At 36.2% G+C, this 22453-nt stretch overlaps 2 protein-coding genes across 4 annotated transcripts in view; one reads left to right on the top strand and one right to left on the bottom strand.

Annotated features, from left to right (window-relative positions):
• Nucleotides 1-4216: 4216 nt before the first annotated feature.
• Nucleotides 4217-17744, bottom strand: LOC121426419 (glycylpeptide N-tetradecanoyltransferase 2-like). The gene is made up of 12 exons (XM_041622715.1): nt 17611-17744; nt 15477-15651; nt 14393-14525; nt 13606-13730; nt 12541-12632; nt 11356-11472; nt 9828-9998; nt 9061-9169; nt 8615-8725; nt 7675-7899; nt 6824-6961; nt 4217-4456 (listed from the first exon to the last, which is right to left on the bottom strand). Exons 1-12 carry the CDS (start codon nt 17709-17711, stop codon nt 4436-4438), a joined length of 1518 nt encoding a protein of 505 aa, XP_041478649.1. The 5' UTR covers nt 17712-17744; the 3' UTR covers nt 4217-4435.
• LOC121426420 (EF-hand calcium-binding domain-containing protein 1-like) overlaps nt 17466-22453 on the top strand; it is a 28160-nt gene continuing 23172 nt past the window's right edge. The window contains exon 1 of one of the 3 annotated variants that reach the window (XM_041622717.1): nt 17466-17556. Coding sequence is in view for 2 of the 3 variants with exons in the window: in XM_041622716.1 (XP_041478650.1) it covers nt 18028-18076 (49 nt within the window). In the remaining variant the exon portion in view is untranslated. Of the gene's footprint in view, nt 17557-17902; nt 18077-22453 lie in introns of those variants that run through there. The other 2 variants (XM_041622716.1, XM_041622719.1) reach the window with 2 other exon arrangements.

Raw genomic sequence — 22453 nt, 5'->3', positions numbered from 1 at the left:
ATATGCAAGGGTGTGGAAGATGAAATGTCATGAAATACCCTAATGTGCTCCTTTCTTTTTCTATATTATATGAAAAAGGGAAATTGAAAGTTTTTAATAGATTTATTATAATACAAAAACTCTTCATTGAATCGTAATATACAGCAGAGAGGACTGTGTTAACAGCATGTATATTACATGAAGAGTCAAATCATGTTTTTGATTTTGGATGGGGAAAAGAATTCATTTCATAAAATATTCATGAATTAAGAGTATGAAATCATAAGCTCACTCATATTTAATTCAATAAGTACCAGTATAGGAAAGAGTTCCTTTTGCGACAGCCACCTTAACCCTTTGGGCGGTTGTTGCAAAAGGAGCTCTTCCCCCGGTGGATCAATGTTTGGTGCTTTTTTTTGGAAACAAGCAAACTTTCAGAGTTATAGGTCAACTTGTTTGATCCCCTCTCCCCTTTTGGTCATATACTGCTTATCTTGGGATAGAATTGGGTCATATACACCATGGACTTGGGAGGAAGGTTCATGCCTCATCAATCTGAAAATTTTGATAATTTTGTCTAGATTAATAATTATTTCAGTTGTAAAGACTGACTTTTCATTAGATTTTGCCCTCAGCTACATGGACCCATTATTTTAACTAATCATGACGACCCATGGTGGAAATGAAAATGTTATATTGTATATTAGCAAAACGACACAAGAAAAAATAACAAACACTGTATTTAAATCCATTTGTCACATAAAAAATATTTACTTGAAAAGAACATAATATTTCAGACACATAAAGTGAATGGAATATATATAATGCAATATTGAATAACAAAATTAATTTCCAATGACAAGAGATTCTAGCAAATAATTTATTTGGATAAAATAATTTATTGATAAACAAAAACATTTGTCATAATTATTGTAGTCACATTCTCAAATCCAATAGAAATTACATTCAAAATCATTTTGAAAGAGTAAACTAGTCATCAAATTCATAGAGTGTCTAAATTGGTAGCCACTCTTCAACCAGTTCAGAAACAATGCGACTAAAATACAATTTCAACATGGTTATCAAAATATTTGTTTATCATACAAATAATTCGACATAACGCAGGCCAGCATTCTTCATAGTAGAGTTTATGAAATACTCCTATCTAATTTGCATAAAAATAAGCTGCCAAGCTGTAGCTATTACTCTGCTTGGAATAAAATCGGACTCCTAAAAATAGGGCAAAATGAAAGAGAAATTATGACACAGTGGTAAGAATTTTATGTCATCAGTAATCATTTCGCCACTTCGACACCGTCTAACCATCGATGAGAAAGACTTACATTCTGTCCACTTTGAAGAATGCCACCATTAGACAGTGAAACTGGTACTAATGCATATTTATGAAATTTGTTTAATTTTTATCTAAGACATATATAACATGAATGGAATTGGCTTCAGGACTGTAAAAAACACTGGATTCTACAACAATGCCTCCGTCCGACTGAGAAAATTCTTTTACGCATGTCTCAACATTCCTTAATTACCATTATTCTATCATCTAAAATTCCCATCCACAACATCCTTCTCTGATTCAAATGAATTGCGATAAATTGATGGGTGATTTCAAGCTCAATGTTAAAAAGGCTTTATCTTATGGTATTGTATATAAATGTATTAATGCTTTCTTTTGTTTCATAACATCGAAGCACCAAACTTTAATGAAGCTTCAGCTAGGATGAATATCACAAGGTGTTAAGCAATCATGTGATATACAAGTAGATCAAATCGGTAACATTTAAATTAGGTATTCGCGCTCGAGACGTCATCTGGATTGTGCTTCTTATCACCAACACCAGAACAAAATCCTGACTTGAAATCACCTATTGTCTTTGTACACCTTTTCAGACCAAGGTACCTATACCAACTAAAATCCAATAAATTCAGTCCATTTACATGCCCAATACAATTACAACAGAGTTCAGAACGAATCAATGCAATACTTTAAACGATTTAATCTAATTAGAGCAACATCGCGAGATGAAGTTTAGCATACTTCTGGATCAAAATTAAACTTGTGCTTTGTGACAGTCCTTGTGGTCAGAGTAAAGCACAAATCAGCTTAAAGTCACAGCCTATGATGACATCATTACAATTTGATTTCAATCTTGAAGGGTGGCTTGAAAAACACTGGAATTTCAATTTCAATATTTGCACCACTAATCAGGAATAGAATTGTTCCAACTTTACAGGCTGGAATGTTCACATTCAATTCAATTAATATTTAAATTATTTAGGTCTTTTGAATTCTTCTGAGTTTCTTTGAAGATAGGTCTGAAGGAGATTGTGCAGTGCGTGCCAGGATTTACGGCTATAACTCACCTAATTGGTGATTTATTGAAACTTCCAACTTAAGTCATGTCTGCAGGTTTCGAGATGATGCGCTACTTAAAAGTAATAAGGTAACAAGCTTTCGCTCGCTATTTTTTTTTATTCCAAACACTCCCTACCCTGTTGCATTTGACCTCTGGTACCCCTTAAAGGGGAAGTTCATTCTGACAAAAAGTTTATTGTAAAAACAGCAGAAAAAAATCAAACAAAAAATTTTGCCAAAGGTTTGAGAAAAATCCATCGAAGAATTAAAAAGTTATTAGAATTTTAATTATTTGATTTGTGACGTCAAACACAAGCAGTATTCCTACATAGCAAATGGTAAAAAATCAATGATATATCAATTACTTAAAAAATTGAAAAAGGCTTTAACTGTACTTTTTGTAAATCTAGAGACAAATCATTTCACACCCGATCGTAAAAAGAAAAAAAAAATAGTCATCAGGAACCATAACAAAAATTGAATTAATGCATTTTTTATTACATAACATATGAGACAGCTGCACTTTTATGACATCACAAATCCAATACTTAAAATTCTAATAATTTCCTTAATCTTTAACAGATTTTCCTCAAACCTTCACCAATATTTTTCACTATTTTTTTCTGCCATTACAACAAACTTTTCTTCAGGGTGAACTTCCCCTTTAATCAAAACAATTCACCATTTCATTCCAATACATACTCAATCCAAGTTAGGTTATAACTTCATCCAATGTAATCCCAGTAACAGACATTATTTCCTTGTATTTTTTTACCTTTGATAACTCCATGACCTTTGACCTCTACTTCCTGAACTCGATCGGGGCCTTGTCTTACAAAGAGTTGCGATTGATCCGATCAACCGCAACTATGGATGGCCAGCAACGTCAACGTCTAAAATGCAAATTTGTTCAAAATATTTTCTAGATATGACGTATATTCATACATTCATTGTTTCTTTGAGAATTCAGTGTACTTCTCTTTGTTTACTAAGGAGATTGTGCAAATTTCCTGAAGAAAAAGTTATGGTATGGATGGACTTCCATACAATTGAGATCGATCAGATCAATCGTGACTCTTTTTAAGACGGGGCCCAGGTAATCCTTCATAACTGATACCAAATCAATGCACGTTGGTTACAATCAACTGTGATTTCATGAATCCATAGCAACTGTCGTAACAAAAGGGTAGAAGTCTGGTCGGACTAGCAAACCCAGAGACACAAGTTCACCAAGGCAGATTAAAAGGTACAATTACGACCTCCGACCATTTTATATGGAATGGAAATATTTGCAAAAATACCTTCATAGATCATTAGAAGCAATACAATGATCGTTGTCACAGTTGCTACAACTTTGGTGGGTAAAACACATTGGCCTGTATTCTGAAGTCGGGTTTGATCAAAACTCTGGTTTTAAGTTGTGGTTTAACTATGTATAACCATTAGTGTCACAAATTTTTAACAGTATGATTTCAATGTATCAGCTCATTTCTCCCGTAAATCATTCTTAACTGTTTCGGGAGGATAATTTAGACAAGCTTAATTCACCATTCATGAGTTAGGAAAGAGCACAGTAAACAAAAGAAAATAATTTTGACATTTTTGGCTATCAATAATTATAGCACAGAGTTAGACCGTGGTCTAAGTTAAACCTGACTTCAGAATACAGGGCCACGTCTTACAAAGAGTTATAATTGATCCAATCAATCGTAACTATGAAAATCCATCAGTGTCATAATTTTTCTACAGGAAATGTGCACGATGTTCTTTGTAAACAAAGAGAAGCACAGAGAATTTTCAAGACAACGATGAATGAATATACATCATAGCTAGAAAATATTTTGAACAAACATGCATAAAAGATGTTGACATTGCTGGCCGTCCATAGTTGTCATGGATCGGATCAATCATAACTCTTTGTGAGAAGGGGACCCAGGTCACTGCATCTCTGCTCTATATCTTAGTGAAACGACGGTAAGAAGCCAATTCGGTTGGACAAGAGGTGGAATATATCAAGGCTTGGGCTACATCCTAGAGATTTAACTATAGTCTAATAGGATCATCAATCCGATCGGCATCCAACTATTGTAAAACAAGGCCAATCTGTGGAAGAGAATTGAAGAGAGAAAGAAAAAGGGGGGAGATCAAATGACATGGCAATTCTATAAGGTAATCAACATTTCAATAATAATAATACCGTATTAAAGTAACGGTGTATTAACCGCACCTGTGTATTAACCGCACCCCCAACTTTGGACTAAAAAAAAAAAAAAAAAAATCTTACATTTACATGCATATTTGAGGTACGAAGAAACAAAATCTAAGATTTTAAGATTTCAAAGTATCCAAAGAGATTACCGGTATGCGGAAATCTGCTGTTCTTTATCAATTCATCTACAAATGTTAGAAAGAACAATCCCGACAATATTGGCAACTTACACACTCACTCACCTCACAGTCACAGTGTACACGCACACACACAGCACTGCTATTACATTGCAAACTACGATACAGTACCAGTCATGCCAGTACATCAAATTATGATGTGTCTTTCCCAGCGTAGGAGGAAGAAACATTCACATTTCTTGCATCACAACCTCACTACCATTTTCAGAAATTTAATGTCTTAGCATGAATTTTGGATATGGGATTACAGGAAGGTTCAAGAAACAAAGAAATTGACATTTTTTCCAGTTGTTTTTTACGGCTTCGTGCCGTCTCCCTCGTGCGTGGTTTACATGGTATCTTATGAAAAGCAAACAGGAAGGAAAAAAAAAGCTGGCGCGAAACGGGACTTTGAATAGCGCCAGCTTAAGTCGCACTATAACCACATTACAACGCAATCTCTAAGCTCACTCAACTCTCGCTCATCGGTGACAAAATATTACCGAGTATGCTTGGCGTCTCTTTTAAATTAGCCAGGGAACTTCACTACTTTGAATCGAGAATAAAGTCAAAATTAGTGTCATGAAGGTGGGTGCGTTTGTTATGGACAACATTTAATTAAGATCGTAATAATCGCTTCCCATTACCCGCGGCTCATACCCCTCTAAACGACATTGCCTGGGCGGCTACGCCCGGCCACTCGATGTGTTGTGAACTGGCAGACATCGTACATGTACGGGAGGGGTTACGGCGGGCCGGCTCAGACCCGTCACCGTGTATAAACCGCACCCCCGACTTTTGCTTCTATCCCGCCGAGAAAAAGGTGCGGTTAATACACCGTTACTTACGGTATGTCCATTTATATGGCGCAGTTACTATGTGCATACACTCAACTGCGCTTTTGATACTTGGTATCATATCATTACCTCGGCTGTAGCTGAGCCGCCATATTAATAGGCGCTAAAGGATTCAAGGAATAAATCCTACCGGGTACCCGTTCACCTCACCTGGGTCAATACGTCCTATCCTCATTTTTTTTCATTCTCACTTCACTTTGCTAATGGCTAAGCCAGGATAATTTGAGGGTATTACAACTTTATAAACAAACTAGAAGACAAGAGATAAATATGGAGCGTTGTGGCCCAGTGGATAAGTCTTCTGACTTTGAAACAGAGGGTCGTGGGTTCGAATCCCAGCCATGGCGTAATTTCCTTCAGCAAGAAATTTATCCACATAGTGCTGCACTCGACCCAGGTGAGGTGAATGGGTACCCGGCAGGATTAATTCCTTGAATGCATGAGCGCTGAGAGGCAGCTCGAGCTAAAGCCGGGTAATAATAATAATAATAACAACGCGCCTCGGAATAGAATATTTCTAGATAGATGGCGCTATATAAATGCCTATTATTATTATTATTATCTTCAGTTGTCAGGAAGGTCAAAGCATACAGTGAGATAGGACATAATTGATGCAGAAATAAAGAAATGAGAACAAAGTTGGAAAAAAAACTTTCAAATTAAATTATTGAAAGATAACCCTCAATGTAAAAATGATAATTTCATTCTAAAAGTGATATGCAGATTAATCATCTGACATGAAGTGGGTTTATGGAAATTGGATTGGACACCAGGTGGGTCTTTCATAAAGCTGATCGTAAGTTAAGAACTAAGAACGACTGGTGAACTCATTACGCGCTAAATAATCACCAATGAACATTTAATGGTGAATATCATTTACCACAAGAAAGGATCACCGGTCGTTCTTAAAGTCGCTATTAACTTACAAACAGCTTTATGAAAAGGCCCCCAGAGCCCCATCTTACTAATAATAAAGAATGATCTGATCAATCGATCTTAACTATGAAAAAGCCAGCAACCCCAACATAAAAAATCTATGTCTATTCAAATTAGTTTCTTAATACAATGTATACCAATGCATGCATTGTCCTCACAAATAACTACGCTTCACTTTTTTTTACAAATGGACATTGTGCACATTTCCAATATGAAACGTTACACCGTTGGCTTTCCATAGTTAAGACCGATCGGATCAATCGCAAAAAGGACAGAATCATTATAGACTTACTTCATGAGGTGACATGGTAGGACATTTCCAATTATAAATGTAATATTGAAGGTTGCCGTCGCCGATACCAAACTTGAGCTTTTCTAAGAACTGCTTGTTGTCCATTAGATCCAGAGCATTGAACACATCAAAGTCATCCTATGTCATTAAGATAACAAGAAAATAATAATCAGATGGTAACAATATTTATAATATTTCTAGGCACTTCATAAAAATATTTAAAAGCACAGAATTTTCTGGCAATAATTCAATCAGAGCATTAAATTTTGATTTTTTTTTTGTTTTGTTTTGTTTCATCTTCGAGATAGGCTGCAGAGCCCTTTGAAGATTACAGCAGATGATGATATTTCCGTAGGTATTGCATAACGTGTGCAGGGGCCTGTTGCAGAAAAAGTTGCGTTTAAACGCAAGTAAAAAATCAATCGCAAGTCAAAAACTCAATCGCAAGTCAGAAATGCGCGCTGTTGATTGGTTGAAAATCAAGTTGCGTATGATTTTTAGAGTTGCGATTGATTGCAACTGATTGCAACTCTTTCTGCAACGGGCCCCTGGTCATAAATCTTGTTCTACTCTCAGTGATTTATATCTGGATGGTGTCTCATGAAAACACACAATAAGCTCAAGAACATGTTAAACTTTTGATCTCCACACAAGGAAAAATCCAAAGAATTCCCTCAACATTTTCGGCTGCTAACAGTAACTGCAACCTTTCTCAGCTGAAAAATGTAGAGGGAATTCTTCGGATTTTTCGTTGTGTGGAGATCAAAAGTTTAACTTGTTCCTAATTTCAACCAACACAGATGAACTTTCGTGATCGTACAAGATAAGCTCCCTTTAACAAGGCATCGTACCTGCTTTGCTAGGGTGAGAGCATCGAGCATGAGCGTCTCCCACGATGACTTGGTGGTGACATTGTAGAAGGAGTAGGCTGCTTTGAGCTGCTTGTGAACGGGGTGGTGCATGATGGAAGAAGGCAGCGTATAGAAACTGATCATGTCCGTCAATTCACCGTCCACTTCCGCCACGTACGCACTGACGATGTTTGGCCGAGGGGTGAACCAATGCTTGAATTCTTCCTGCATTGACCCAGAGAGAGTGATTGTGATTATAAAAACAGTTTGTTCTTAGAAAACAACATTATTGTCATATCTCACAAGAAACTTAATTTTACGTAGAAAATTATGTTTTGAAGGGAACTGAAACATTTCCTAATACACTGTACATAACTTCGCACTCTTCAGATTTATTATCAACCTGGGTCCCGTAACACGGAGGTTAGCGATTGATTGTAAGCTTGATTTTCATGATTGATTGTACATTGTAGTATATGGAATCAATCGTAGAAGAAGGTTCTACGACCAATCGCTAACCTTTGTGTTACAGGACCCTGGTCATCGGATTCAACCAGTCACACAACATATGCACATCCTCCACTCCCTTGGGAGTATTCCAGCCAGTCTCTATTGAGGCAAACACAATGCTGGACAAGCTATAATGACATTCACATTCTACGACGTACCCATTTAGCACCTGGATGGAGAGTGGAAAAGTGTGGATTCATGCCTTGCTATAAGATGCTAGGCCGCAGCGAGATTCAAACACACGGCCCTCTGATTACAAGGCAAGAGTCGGAGCCACTACACCACAGCTTTCCAAGGCTCTTATATGTTAAATTTCCGGTTTTGAAGCATATTTGACAATTCCAACATATTAGAGAAAACATTGTCTTGCAATTTATCGCAGAATTCCAAAGGGAAAGTGATAAATATTGGATCTTCGTGTTATACTTACAAGATCAAAGACTGGTGCAAGTTTGAACTTGTTGAGATAATCTGAGAGTAGTTTATGACATTTCTTCATGTCCTTTGGCTGGATAGGACGGAGCCCTGGTGTTTTAGTTTCCTAGAAAAAAAATTATCAACAGAAAATATACAATGTGTCAAATAAGTGTCTCCACAATATTCTATACATTTCCATGGTACGATTTGTTTTCTTAATGTTACTCATATGATCTAAGGATTGAGTTACAAATTAAAATAGAGTAAATAAAAAGTTTAACTACTTCATCAGGAAAAAAAATTGCCCCCCCCCTGTTTCTAACAGAGAGGTAGGTTATTTAATGTGCAAATGGTGTGACTCTACCTTACATAGAACGGAGGGCTTCAAATCTCCTCCAAAAGAAACATGAAAATAAACATGCATGCCCAGTAAATTTGCTAAGTACATATTTTAATTACCTCTGGAAGTTTGTAAAGTTTAATTGTCCTCTGCAGCGTCATGTTCCGACCTATATGAGAGAATTTAACCTCTACTAGCTTCTTAGGGTTGAGTGATCTGTGCCAGTATCTGAAAGAAAAATATGTTCAAAATATGATATATTTTTCCAATATAAAATGTACAAAAGAGTAGCATTACACAGACAAATATTGGTTACATAGACATAATGTGTGGGGGCATCGTGGTCTAGTGGTTATGTCTCTCGTCTTTCATTCTGAGGGACGTGGGTTCGTTTCCTCGCCATGGCGTTTTCCTTCAGCAAGAAATTTACCCACATTGCGCTGCACTCAACCCAGGTGAGGTGAATGGGTACCCAGTAGGAAAGAATTCCTTGAATGCCAGAGCACCTGTAGGCAGCACGACTATATCCACGGTAATAATGGCAGTGCTGTGTATCCTCAGGCAAAAAGCACTTTAAAAAGCCAGCTATAATATATTGGTTACACAAACACATACATATAGCTCATTTCCAGTGGTACCCACAAAGGCAGTATATTACATCCACTTTTGTTTATCATTACCATAGATGAATAAGATTATTTAAGAGCTACATGTGATGGGGTCAAAATTGAATGTGAAAACTAAGTGAAACAGAAGTTCATTTACCACTCAAAAAAAAACACAATGGTATGTACAACTGCACCATTGCCTAATCATCATAACTTTGTGCTTTCAACTTCGAAAGGAGGCTTTTGAAAAAAAAACCAAGAAAGTTAGTGGAACTGACCTGCATGTTGAGATAGGCTTGGGAAGAACAACGCCAGCTGTGTATACGGCCTGGAATATACCCTGAAGGTGAACTCTTCTCGTGATCTCCCTGATGAGTACGGGTGCCACACGCTTTGATCTTAGCTTCTTATGAACACACAGAAAGTTGATCTCCACCATTCGGACAATTCTAAGAAGAATAATAAATAATGAGATATTAATCAAGTAAAAAATGTCACGATGAGTTTCAGAATGTTTCTTTGACATTTGAATTAAATTCTTGCAATCTCAAGGATCAGTACGGGGGCTACACGCTTTGATCTTAGCTTCTTACGGACACACAGAAAGTTGATCTCCACCATCCGAACAATTCTACAAAGAGTAACAAAAAATATTGAATCAAGTAAAGAAGACACGAGTATCAAAATTTTCCTGACATTTGTTTTCATTAAATTCTTGTAATCTCAAGATCATTTACAGATGCTACATGCTTTGATCTTTAATAGCTTCATATGAACAAAAACAGGAAGTTGATCACCACTGTCCGGATGATTCTTCAAATAACAGAAAATATATCAAGATAGGAATGTACAGGAGAGATGAAGGCCTATATTCTCAAGAGATTTCAACTGTAACATGGTACAAAACCATGGACAATGCAGATTCTTGTATTATTGAGTTGCATTCAACTCATACTTGAATGATTCAAGTATGAGTTTAGTACCCTTTACCAAAAGTGTGTACCGGTATCCATTATTGGACTTTCCTTAGTGTACACAATGAAATAATGGTAATTAGGTATAAAAAATCTGTTAAGTCTGTGCTTTTGTACCATGGTTCTTTTTCTCCTTTTCTCCCTCCCTCCTCCTTCTCCCCCCCCCCCCCCTCCTTCTTCTTCTCCTTCTCCTAGTTCTCCTCCTCCTCCTTCTCCTAGTTTTCCAATCTCCTTCTTCTCCTCCTCCTTCACCTTCTCATTATCACTATTTTCATCATCATAATCAATATGTCATGATCACTGTGTTGCATTCAAGCATGAGTTTAGCACCCTTTACCAAAAGTGTGCATCCGTAATTGGGCTTTCCTTAGTGTACATAATGAAATAAGTGTAATTATGTATAAGAAATCTGTAAAGTCCTAGGTTTTGTATCAAGGTTCTTCTTCTCTCTCCCTCCTCTCCTCCTTCTCCTTCTTCTCCTAGTTCTCCCTCTTTTTCTCCTCCTTCTTCTCCTCCTCCTTCTTTTTCTTCTCCTCCGCCTCCTTCTTCTCATCCTATTATTTTAATCATCACCAACATAATCATCATCACCATCATAATCAACATGTCATCATCATTGTTGTACATGACATTTGCTCCGGCGACAATTGCTCCGATGGAAAATATGCATGTTTTAGCAGAACATAAAATCTAACCTCCAAAACTAAATAAACCATAATCGTTATGTTTACATTATTCTGAACCAAAAACTCAATTACACTCCTTACTCTAAACCTAGATGCCTTCTGAGATATGAAGACCGGAGCAAATGTGGTGTGACCATTTAACTTACTTTCCATTGACTTTGATCCTTGCTGGTACTGCACTTATGAATCCTACTAGCTTCTTGTTTGTATTGACCCGTACTGTACAATGCCAATCTCTTAACCACCCGGGTGGTGTCAAGGCCCTAGAAGATAAAATACAAAATGTATTAACGTGGATATGAACCAGGAGCCACCTTTAGTCCTCAACAGGGAGTTTTCGCTTTTACTATGCGGAAACTCTCTACAACGCATCGATTCCTTTGAAAATGCAATTAAAATCACAATGAGGCTTTTGTCGAAAGTTGGTGGACTAGGAGAGCAGATCATCCGAAGATTTCCCATGGAAGAACAATTGGAAATATGTCATTGTCCGGAGCCAAGAGATTCCGATGCCGTCATTGTGATTTGACTTCCATTTCCAAAGAAATTGGTGCATTGTAGAGTTTCCTAAAAAAAATTCAAAAGGTCCGAACTACTGATATCTGGCCAGTATACTAACCCATAATCTGGCCAGTTTACTAACCCATAATGCACCATTCTCAGCATTGTACCTTTTAATATAAACCCACTTGAATAGTAAAACACTAATTCACTACACCTAACATCCATACTACAATAATTATATTACCAAATAGCACAAGTATGTTTCCTGAAGAGAAAAATTAGTTTCTATACATAGTTTCTCTACAAGTATAGTATAGTTGTCTGAAAGGTACATTTTAAGACTAGTTCTTTATGCACAAAGTAAATTACAGAACACACACAGTTCACTCCTCCTTTAACATTAGTCATAGAGCTGTCATATATCTGCATAGTGATCTGCGTACCAGAGCTGAGTACATACTGGTTGAAGAAAGCCTATCAAAAGCAATTCGGTGAACATAACATTAGGCAACACTAAATGTTCAGACTTGAGAAGTAAAGCAGCATCTTTATTTATCCTATTAGTAACAATTTCATATATTTTCCACAAATCAATAATAAAATAGAATGTATAACTCTTTCTGAAACAGTATACATGCCTCTGCATTTTACCTGATTTACTCTTTTATTAGATTTATAGTACTTACAATTCTCAGTCTTTGATTGATACAAGGACTCAGTCAAAGTTACAGGTGCATCAAACAAGTCAGAGTGACACTGCATTATCATTAATGGACAGTAATCGTTTGAAGGAGAATCTAAATTTCAATTGAAAAAAAACAACTCACCACTGAAGAAATTCTGCAGAGTAATCAAAACGGAACATATTGTCATCATCTTCTACATAATTTTCATTCAACAGGTTGTACAATTCTTTGAGCTGAAACAGGAGATAGAAATATGGGAAGTAGGTAAATCACGGAGCAATAGGCAGAATACATATCTGAGGGACATTAAAGGGGAAGTTCACCCTGAAGAAAATTTTGTTGGGAAACATAGCAGACAAAAATAATAAAAATATTAGTGAAGGTTTGAGGAATATCCATTAAAGATCAGAAAGTTATTGGAATTATAAGTTTTGCATTTGTGACATCATGATAGACAAGCATCTGCCCCATATGCTATGTAATATAAAATGCATGAATTTCATTTTTTTCATGGTTCCTTATGACTTAATTTTTTTTTTTTTCATGATCGGGTGTAAACTGATTGTCTATTGATCTACAAAAGACAGAGTAAAAACAATTTTCAATTTTCTGAGAAAATGACATACCATCAATTTTTTACCATTCACTACATAGGAATGCTGCTCGCATATGACATCACAAATCAAATAATTTGAATTCTAATATTTTTCTAATTCTTTGGTAGACTTTTCTCAAACCTTCTTCAATACATTCTATTATTATTTCTGATATTTTTACAATAAACTTTTTGTCACAGTTGTTATGTACTATTGAATAATAATAATGAAAACATTTGTAGGGGGCTTTATACTAGTGTTTATTGAAGAACCTATAAATAGAAGTGCCAGCTGTAATGTACAAACCAATGTAGTGTACATGCTCCCTAGTAATCTACATCCCATCCAATGACAATAGAACAATAGATGGATACCTGAATGGAATACCATTGACAATAGAAAGAATGTCTCTGCTCAGAACTTCCAAGCCACTTCACAACTTAGCAGCCAAGCAGAGAGCACCTAACTAAAGTCTCAGGTAAAGCATACATGTTCATGTGTTCTTCCACTATTTCATTATCATCATCAACATCTTCATTATTATCATTATCATTATTACTATTATAACATTATTATTATTATTATCATTACTATTTATATGTAAACATACTTCTGCTTCACTGTGTATATCAAGAGTATCCCATGAAAATCCATTAGGTAACGAGTAAGGTTCTTTCCTGATTTCGGTCTTGTCTGGTTCTACAGCTTCATTTACTTCCATAGAAACATTCTCTTCTGCATAAACAAAACAAAAACACAATGAATGCTAAACGAATTGATGAATAAAGACCCCCAAAATGAATGAATGAATAAATAAATAGATAAATAAACACACAAACACACTCATACACAAATAAATAAATAAATAAATACATAAATAAATAAATAAATAAATAAATACATAAATACATAAATAAATTACCAACACCATTGTTCATACCATCATCTAATGTCACAACATATCCTATTCTAAGTTAGCTTTTAAAGGCATATCTCTCTAAAGGCATATCTCTTCACAGTTTAAACGGGAGGAACAGGAAAATGATTGAGTTTATTTTTTGACAAATGAATAAGAATCTATAGTACATAATAATAATAATATACCAAATCTATAAAGCACTTTATACAAATTTTCATATCAATTTTTAATTAAATTTGCATGGTTCTAATGTAGTTCAGACTATAATATAGGAAGTTCCCCTAACATTGATTAAGTTCTCAAAAAATAGAAAATAAAAGAACGATATTAATGAGGTTTGAGCAAAAATCCATCAAATAGCAACAGACTATCAAATTATAAATGCAGGAAAATTTGAACGACTTTAATAATTCAACTACAAGTGTACTCCATTCATCAATTACTCACTGATAGAAAACAAAATGAAGAAATTACTTACCCAAATTTGGAACAGGTTGTGTTGCCCAGAAGTTGTAGGTCTTTTTCTTGGCTTCGTCCATATTCTTTGCAGGCCCCTGTGGAACAAAAAACTCCATGGCAGCTTTTAGCTTTGACATGGATAGCTGAGGATTCTGAAAATAAGAGAGTAATACTGTTATCATCAATCACCATATTTAAAACAATTATTGTGATTATCACCACTCTAACAATCACTATCATCATTAATAAAATCTTTATGAATCATTGTCATTATCATTGTATCATGATCCTTATAATTTTCATGATTAGCGTTATTGCAATAACTAATATTACCATCATATTCACATCATCATTATCACCATTACCATCACTAGCAACATCATCATCTTATCAAAATATAATTTCATTTTCATTTTTTCCTGTTTACTTATATATCTCAGTTCAAAGATGTCAGCTATATTTGGAGAACATTTATTGTGGTTGTGGGTACCAGTAATCTTTCATAATAAGCCCAGATTCAGGCACCTAACTGGAAACTACATGTACCTGGTTGATTAAATAGGGATGCACATGCCAATAAAATCTCATTTGCTTGGCAAAAAGCATGTAAATGGGGTCAATTGCAACTTGTGTCCATTTTGTATAAAAGTTTGGTCTCATCTGAGTCCTAGTTGGTCGACAACCTTTTTGTCCTCTGACAATTTGGTAATTTACTTTCATTTAGCCCATTTACCAGTTTCTCTATTTTCAATTTTTGTCTAATTTTTTTGTCAACTTGGTCTAATGTCACTCAATCTATGAATAGATGAACTGTTCATGAACCAAATTTTCACTTGATAAAGTGCAAAACAGTACTGTATGAGCCACATTTTCATTTGACAAAGAGTAAAAAGGGGTAATTGAGACTATGTGGGCATTAGACTACTGTAAACAAACAAGTATCAGACCAATTAAATGTTGGAACAAAAGGTAATTGGACCGAATTGAGAGTATGGTACATGTGCACCAAGTGGGTTTGATTCTGATTGAATAAGACTAATTGCAAAATCATATTGAATCATATTGGAACGGAGGCCTAGAAATCAAAAGAATAAAGGAATTACCTGACTAACGCGGGAATCAATCTGGTCTACCCCCGTCGCAGCCCCTCCTGAAGCCCCATCTGCCTTCTTCTTCTTCTTTTTCTTCTTTTTCTTGTCCTTTCCTCCATCGTCCGCTCCACCTGTGGCTCCTTGCTGACTGGTTGAAGGCTGTTCTTCGTCTAAATTACTGGTAGGACTATTAAAGCAAGAGAGAGAGCAAGAGAGAAAGTCTAGTGTATTACATTATGTCAGTATACCACAGACATGTCCACTCCTCTGCCATACTCTGGCAAAAGGACGCAAGTTACAAAAGTACAATATGTTGTAAATGAGCAATGTGTGTTCGTCATACAGGCGTCAATGCAATTTTAACAGCATGTTTTCTTTGAACAAATCTTTCCATCGAACGATCATTTCTTCCCCAAATTTTTCCTTAATGTGCAATGTACAGTGTGTTTCAGAAACAACAAAAACTCAAATTCGACTGATGTGTCACTTGCTTCCTTTTGCCAAAGTTGGGCAGTCCTAGTTCAGATTTGGGAAAAATAGTTTCCAAAGTTCTATCAATGTCCAATCTGGATTAGTCTACCCCCTGAAATAGCCCAATATGTACTTATACCCTTACTTAGCAGAAATCCTAATCCCACCCCCCCCCCATCCAGTTCAATTTCTCCCAAACGAGAAGATGATCTGTAGCATACTGACTAGAAACAGAGATTTCAAACCAGTTTGCTACAGGCCATTGCAGCTATCAGTTACTTGGTAGACTTGCAGCCTTGCAGGAAATATCCAAACATGTTGGGTATCAAAAAGGTATATATTTTCAACAGCCTGGAGACATTTAGAGGGTATTGTCATACTATCTACCTCAATCATTCAGCATGGATTGACATATTCAAACCCTTATCTGACAAATATTTTATTTCATCACTTTTCACAATCAACAATGCAAACAATGGAATACTTTCCAACAATATTTGCTTGAAAGGGGACATCTTATCAAGCTTGATTTGAAATTAAATTAGGGAGGAGAAACTTGATGAAATATGAATTTAGGTTTTTCCATTATCAGCTTTTTCACAAACTATTTCACAACAAAGGTAAGATTCCTCTTTATCACCATTCCTTGTCACTCACATTCCTCTTTTTCTATCTTCTTCTTTTCGTTTTTATTTTTTATTTTCATTTTTATTTTTTTCTCCTATAATAGGAGTCCTATCATTATTTCTTTTAGAGCTTCTCCCCTCCTTCCCCCGTCTCTAGTTCCTTGTCCTCCTCATTTGTTCATTTGTCTTCATTCTACTCCTGTTCTGAATAATTCTTCATACTCCCTCTCAATCTTGTGGGGTTTTTTATCATCTATTCTTCTTCTTCTTGTCATTCTTCTTTGAACTTATATTCTTCTTTTTCTTCTCCTCCTATCTCTTTCCTTTCTTGACGTCCCATCCCTTCTCTTAATATTTTTTTTATTATTTCCACCTCCTCCTGCTTCTAAGGCCTAAGTTCTACCTCCTTATTCTTCTCCTATTTTCCTTCCTTTTTTCATTATTTTCTATTCTTTTTTTTACATTTTTCTTCCTCCTCCCTTCTTAGTCTTCAGTTCTCTTTCCCTCCTCCATTTCAATTCTTTTCTTTTTCTTCTCTTTTCTTTTCTTTCTTTTCCCCCATCTCTTTTCTTAATCTTGATCTCATTGACTCATTTTTATTTAATTTTTATCTCATTTTATTTTTCAATTTCACTCTTCTTCTTTTCACTTAGGCCTAACTAGTTTTGCTCATTTCAAATTTAATATTTCTTTCTTCTTCTTCTTTCAATTTCACTCCTCACGTAATTGGGAACATCATCAACAAGATTCTAATATTACTTATTAGGCACAATTAACACACGATCAGTTACATCACAAGCCCAGCTCAGCGCGATTGCAGCTGGTGAGGTAATGCCCCGGGGTTCGGGACAGGCCCCCGGGGCGCCAGACCGTGCCGGTGCTGGCGGTGCAGTTGAATTGAATGAACATTTCCGAACACGGGCACACGGCTGGCCTGGCAGTGCCTGGACGGAAATGAAGTGCAGCTGTGCAGGATCCTGCATGTTGTCCATATGGTATTTGGGGATTTTCAGTGTATAGCTGAATGAACTGATAACTATTTCACTTACTCTGTTTCAGTTATTGCTTCACTGCCAGCAGTTTTTTCTCCATTTGTAACAGGGTCAGGATTTTCTTCTGCCACCGTCGGCGAGTCCATGTTCTCCGCCATGTTCTTTAGCTAAATCGATCAGATAAGTTTTCTTTTTTTGAGTTTTAGGATGGATTCAACTGTTAAAAAATTCCCTTAAAAATTCAAAAATATTTATAAATTTAGTCAATTTAATTTAATTTTTGCTAAAGAGTATAAAAATATAATAACAAAAATTAATAACAAGAAAATGGAGGAAACATTTTGCCCAAGCGCATGCGCAAAATGCATAGAGACGTGAAGCTTTATCGTCAACAACCTCGCGAATTTGTACCGTCCTAGATCTTTATACCATTTAATTTGGAGGGAAATCAATTTCTTTTGAATAAATATCACCATGAAAAGAAGTAAAAAGAATGCTGGAAATCAGGCAAAAGAATTCCACCGTAAGTATTTAGTAGTTAAGTAGCCCATTAGGCCACACTTCTTCATGTTCTTCGGTACGGTACCGTACCTTCCTCCGGCTAGCTTCCGGAAGGCCAGGTTAACCCAAGGAACTCCCGCCCGCTACGCGGCCGCGGGCAGTAGACCAAAAGCTTCGGTCTCTGTTTTGTTGGTTGTTCAGCTGAACGTCGTTGGCTTCACTCACCAAATACAGAGACCGAAGTTCTAGCGCGATCTGTACAGGGGACTCAATGGCCATATGTTTATGTACTTAAGATCGGATAAAACGGGGAAGTGAATTTGCGCGACAGCCGAGGAAAGTCACTGTTTTTGTTCCTTTTAACTTCATTTTTCTCCGTTTTTTGGCAATTGATGCCAAGAGGGAATATAAATTTGCACTCTAATCACTATAATTTTCGAAATTTTTATTCATTAAAGACAAAAAATGAAAAGCCCCGACGGGGGGATTTTGCATTGCAAGTCCCCGAGTAATGGTGGCTGCACGCTAGCGAGCCGTCTGTGTACGAGGAGAAATTAAAAAATTAATGTAAAAAAACTCCTCGAAACAGACGGCTGCCAGCTGTCTACGCGGGCAGGAGCCCAAGATCGTATGGCAGTGAGTCCAAACTTAGCGCGTGTCCAAACTTCGCGCGTGTCCAAACTTCGCGGACGGGCATTATCTCCAAAACTAGCCAATATCCTTAAAATCTGACATCAATGTGAAAAGCGACCTAAAATTACCCTTTGCTGAAAGTTTCTTTAGAATTAGTCCAGGGGCCCGTTTCTCAACACCGTCATAAGTCTAACTTCTTGACTAGATCGGAGATAGTGAGCTACTTGTCCGCTAACCGTTTCACGAAGCCCTCTTTACCAAGATCGGGTACAACAACCTCACTAAATATTTATGACACCTCCGAACCTGTCCTAACTTCTTTCTTAATGACGTAGTGGCATCACGTGGGTAGACTATGACATGCAAAAGTGCTTAGAAATTTTAAAATTATAATCTTACGTAATCAATCATAGAGGTTGAAATGACTTCACAAAACAAGTGGGATAATGTATTCAATGATAATTGTAATACAAATAAACTATAAAAACTGTTGTTAAACGCCACAAAACCATTCATTTTGAAATAGTAAAATGATTTAATCGACAAAGGTTCTACCACGTCAGGCCATCCATAACTGAACTCGTATTTGTTGTTTTCAGACCCCTATTAACAGTTGGATAAATTCTATCTCTAATTTATGCATATAATTTGTCAAATATCGTATTTTTCGGTATCAATAATTAAAAATGTTTCGTTAAACTATATTTTGATGACGTTTAGAATCATGAAAGACCGTATAATTATAATCATTTTACAAAGAAAACCATTATGGTTTACTTTCGTAAACTATTAGAATTGGATATCCCGGGGTACCCATCTCAACGTCCACAAGTGATTTTTTAGTCATGAAATGAATTATTCATAATTTAATTTTCTCTGCAATTGAATGCTCCAGTCTTCATGGTCTAAGTATGTATGATGCATAATTCAAGTGTGCTAATATTTTGAAAAGATTTATTTCCCAATTTATCACAATATTTGCAATTTTGTCATAATTTTTAATTTTGTTAATTATGATATTTTGTGACTAAGGCTACGTCTCGTCTGCTCTGGTACATAAGACTATTGAACGTAAGCTGATATGATCAAATCTGCGGCGGAGGAGACAGGTCATGGCTGCGGGCTTCCCTTGATTTTTCAATCTATATCTCGGATTTATTTAGGATTTTCTGGATTTATTAACTGGACATACGTGCCTGTCTGATAGATACATACATTGGAATACTATTTGGATTTGTCAAAGGTCTCGGTAAGCAAACTTTCTGGGTCTTGCAACTTTCATGCACAACTAACACAAATTTGATTTTCCCGCCAAATTTCGGCGCGTGGTCATTATGACCGACACGTCGTCATTAATGATGGATTCCGATCACATTGGTCAAAATAGTGGGGGAGATAATTGGTCTGTCGTTAATAACAAAACAGTAAGAAGAAAAAAGAGAAAAGTGAGAGAAGGCAGTAGCCAGAACATAGAGAATTTATCACCATGTCGAGGGGACTCGTCCTCGGATGGAAATGACCAATCAGTTTTTCAAACTCCAACTGCCTCCTCCAACCATAATAATATGACGGTATTAATTATGCCCATTGCCAAAGAAAGGTCACTGAGAAATGTTAATATGCGGACAGTTGCGAATGCAATCCATAATTGTTCTGGATCAGCACCTGCTAACATGAACTTCTTAAGGTCAGGCATTCTTATCAAGTGTGTAAATACTAGACAGTATAAGTTACTACATGACATTGAGGATATTGGTAACATACCGGTTAAAGCCATTGATAGAACAATCACGCTAAAAGGTGTTATCTCTGACATCCCCACGGAAATGTCAGAGGAAGAATTACTCGCTGAGTTGAAATCACAACATGTAGTAAATGTAAAGAGAATTATGAGAAAGGGAAATAATAGGCCTAATGGTGCAAACAACAAAGAAACAAATTACCCTACTCGCAGCTTAATCATTTCCTTCGAAAAGGTGAAAACTCTACCAAAAGAGATTGCCTTGTGCTACCAGAAAAAAGAAGTAAAACAATACATCCCCCGACTTATCCGTTGCTTCCAATGTCAACGATTTGGACATACAATAGCTAATTGTCGCCAAAAACTTAGATGCGTTCGGTGTGGAGGTGAACATCCATTTGAGGAATGCAATCGCAAGGAAGAGCGAAACTGCGTTAATTGTGGAGGTAACCACTCAGCCGCCTTTAGAGGATGTGAAGAAGCAATTAAGGCAAAAGAAATCTTAAAGATTAAGGTTGTCAATAAAATGAACTATGCACAGGCGCTCAAAAAATACAATGGGATGCAAAATGACAAAAATCTTGCTAATAATGATAGCGCGCCCTCCTATGCACAGGCTGTCAAGCCTAACTCCAAAAATGCTCAAAAAGACATTGGAAGCAAGGAAAGTCGACCGAATGAGATAACAATCGAGGCTGAAATTCATGATTCAACTCCAATTCATGAATCCGCACAAGTGGATCTCCCTGGCCCAACCCTAGTAGAAAATAAAGTGAAACAGGTTGAAACTAATAGATATATGCCAACCCCCCTGGCAAAAGAGAATTTCTTGATGTCAGCATCCAATGAAGATCTAATTACTTTCTTTGTAAAATTGTTTATGATTTTCTTCAAAGAACATTCAGAAGCCGAAGTTGTAACTCTCATTGAGTCTTCTGTTGAAAAACTTATGGCTACCAATTCATCAAGAGCGAGCTAATTAATTCATTCATGACTGCACTTTTAGTCCTACAATGGAATGCACAAAGTATGATTGGACACGGTGATGAGTTAATAAAGTATTTAGAATGTAATAAGAATACACCTTTCCACCTCATCTGCATTCAAGAAACGTGGTTTTCAGAGGAACATATACTCCACATCCCGAATTATAGCTGCTTCGCTAGAAATAGAGATAAGCAGCGAGGTGGTGGATGTGCATTATATGTTCACGACTCTGTTCACTACGATTATCCTACAATACATGCAGATATAGAAATGCAATTGATAAATTTATATATGCATAATTTTACTTTATCCGTTGTCAATTATTATAATCCTTGTAAGAGAATAGACGAAAACATTCTAAATACTTTATTGCTCCATGTTAAGGACACTACGAAATTGTTATTATTAGGGGACTTTAACTCCCACAATACACTTTGGGGAAGCGATACAACAGATAATAATGGGCTCTTGATAGAAGACTTCCTTATGCATCATGATTTGATGGTTCTTAATGATGGTTCAGGTACAAGATTGAATCCTGTAACAGGAAAAACCTCATGTTTAGATCTATCTATCATCTCCACTTCCTTAGCTACGAACCGTCATTGGTACACCCTTCCTAATAAATTTGGAAGTGATCACTTTCCAGTTATAACAGAAATTTATACCGGTAAACAGATCTCGAAACAAGACGAAGACAGAGAGACTAAATACAAATGGTCCCTGAAAGGCATGAACTGGAATAATTTTAGTAATATATGTGAGAAAAACTATAAACAATATTATATGAATAATACTATTGATGTTAATATTCTTTATGAAAGATTTATGGACATTTTAGCAATGTCTCTAAATGAATCGGCACCCATTAAGAAAAGGGCGCATCGCAATCCAGTCCCATGGTGGACAAAGAAATGTTCCTTAAAAATCAAAGAAAGGAATAAAGCGAAAAATAAATTAAGAAAATGTCTATCAACTGAGAACCTGATTAGTTATAAGCAAAAGAAAGCTGAAGCTCAAAAAGAAATTCGACTTGCC

The sequence above is a fragment of the Lytechinus variegatus genome, chromosome 13 (genome assembly GCF_018143015.1).
Source record: "Lytechinus variegatus isolate NC3 chromosome 13, Lvar_3.0, whole genome shotgun sequence".
Taxonomy (NCBI): Eukaryota; Metazoa; Echinodermata; class Echinoidea; order Temnopleuroida; family Toxopneustidae; genus Lytechinus; species Lytechinus variegatus.
The sequence above is the reverse complement of the archived record's forward strand: the minus strand, read 5'-3'. Positions and strand labels throughout refer to the sequence as shown.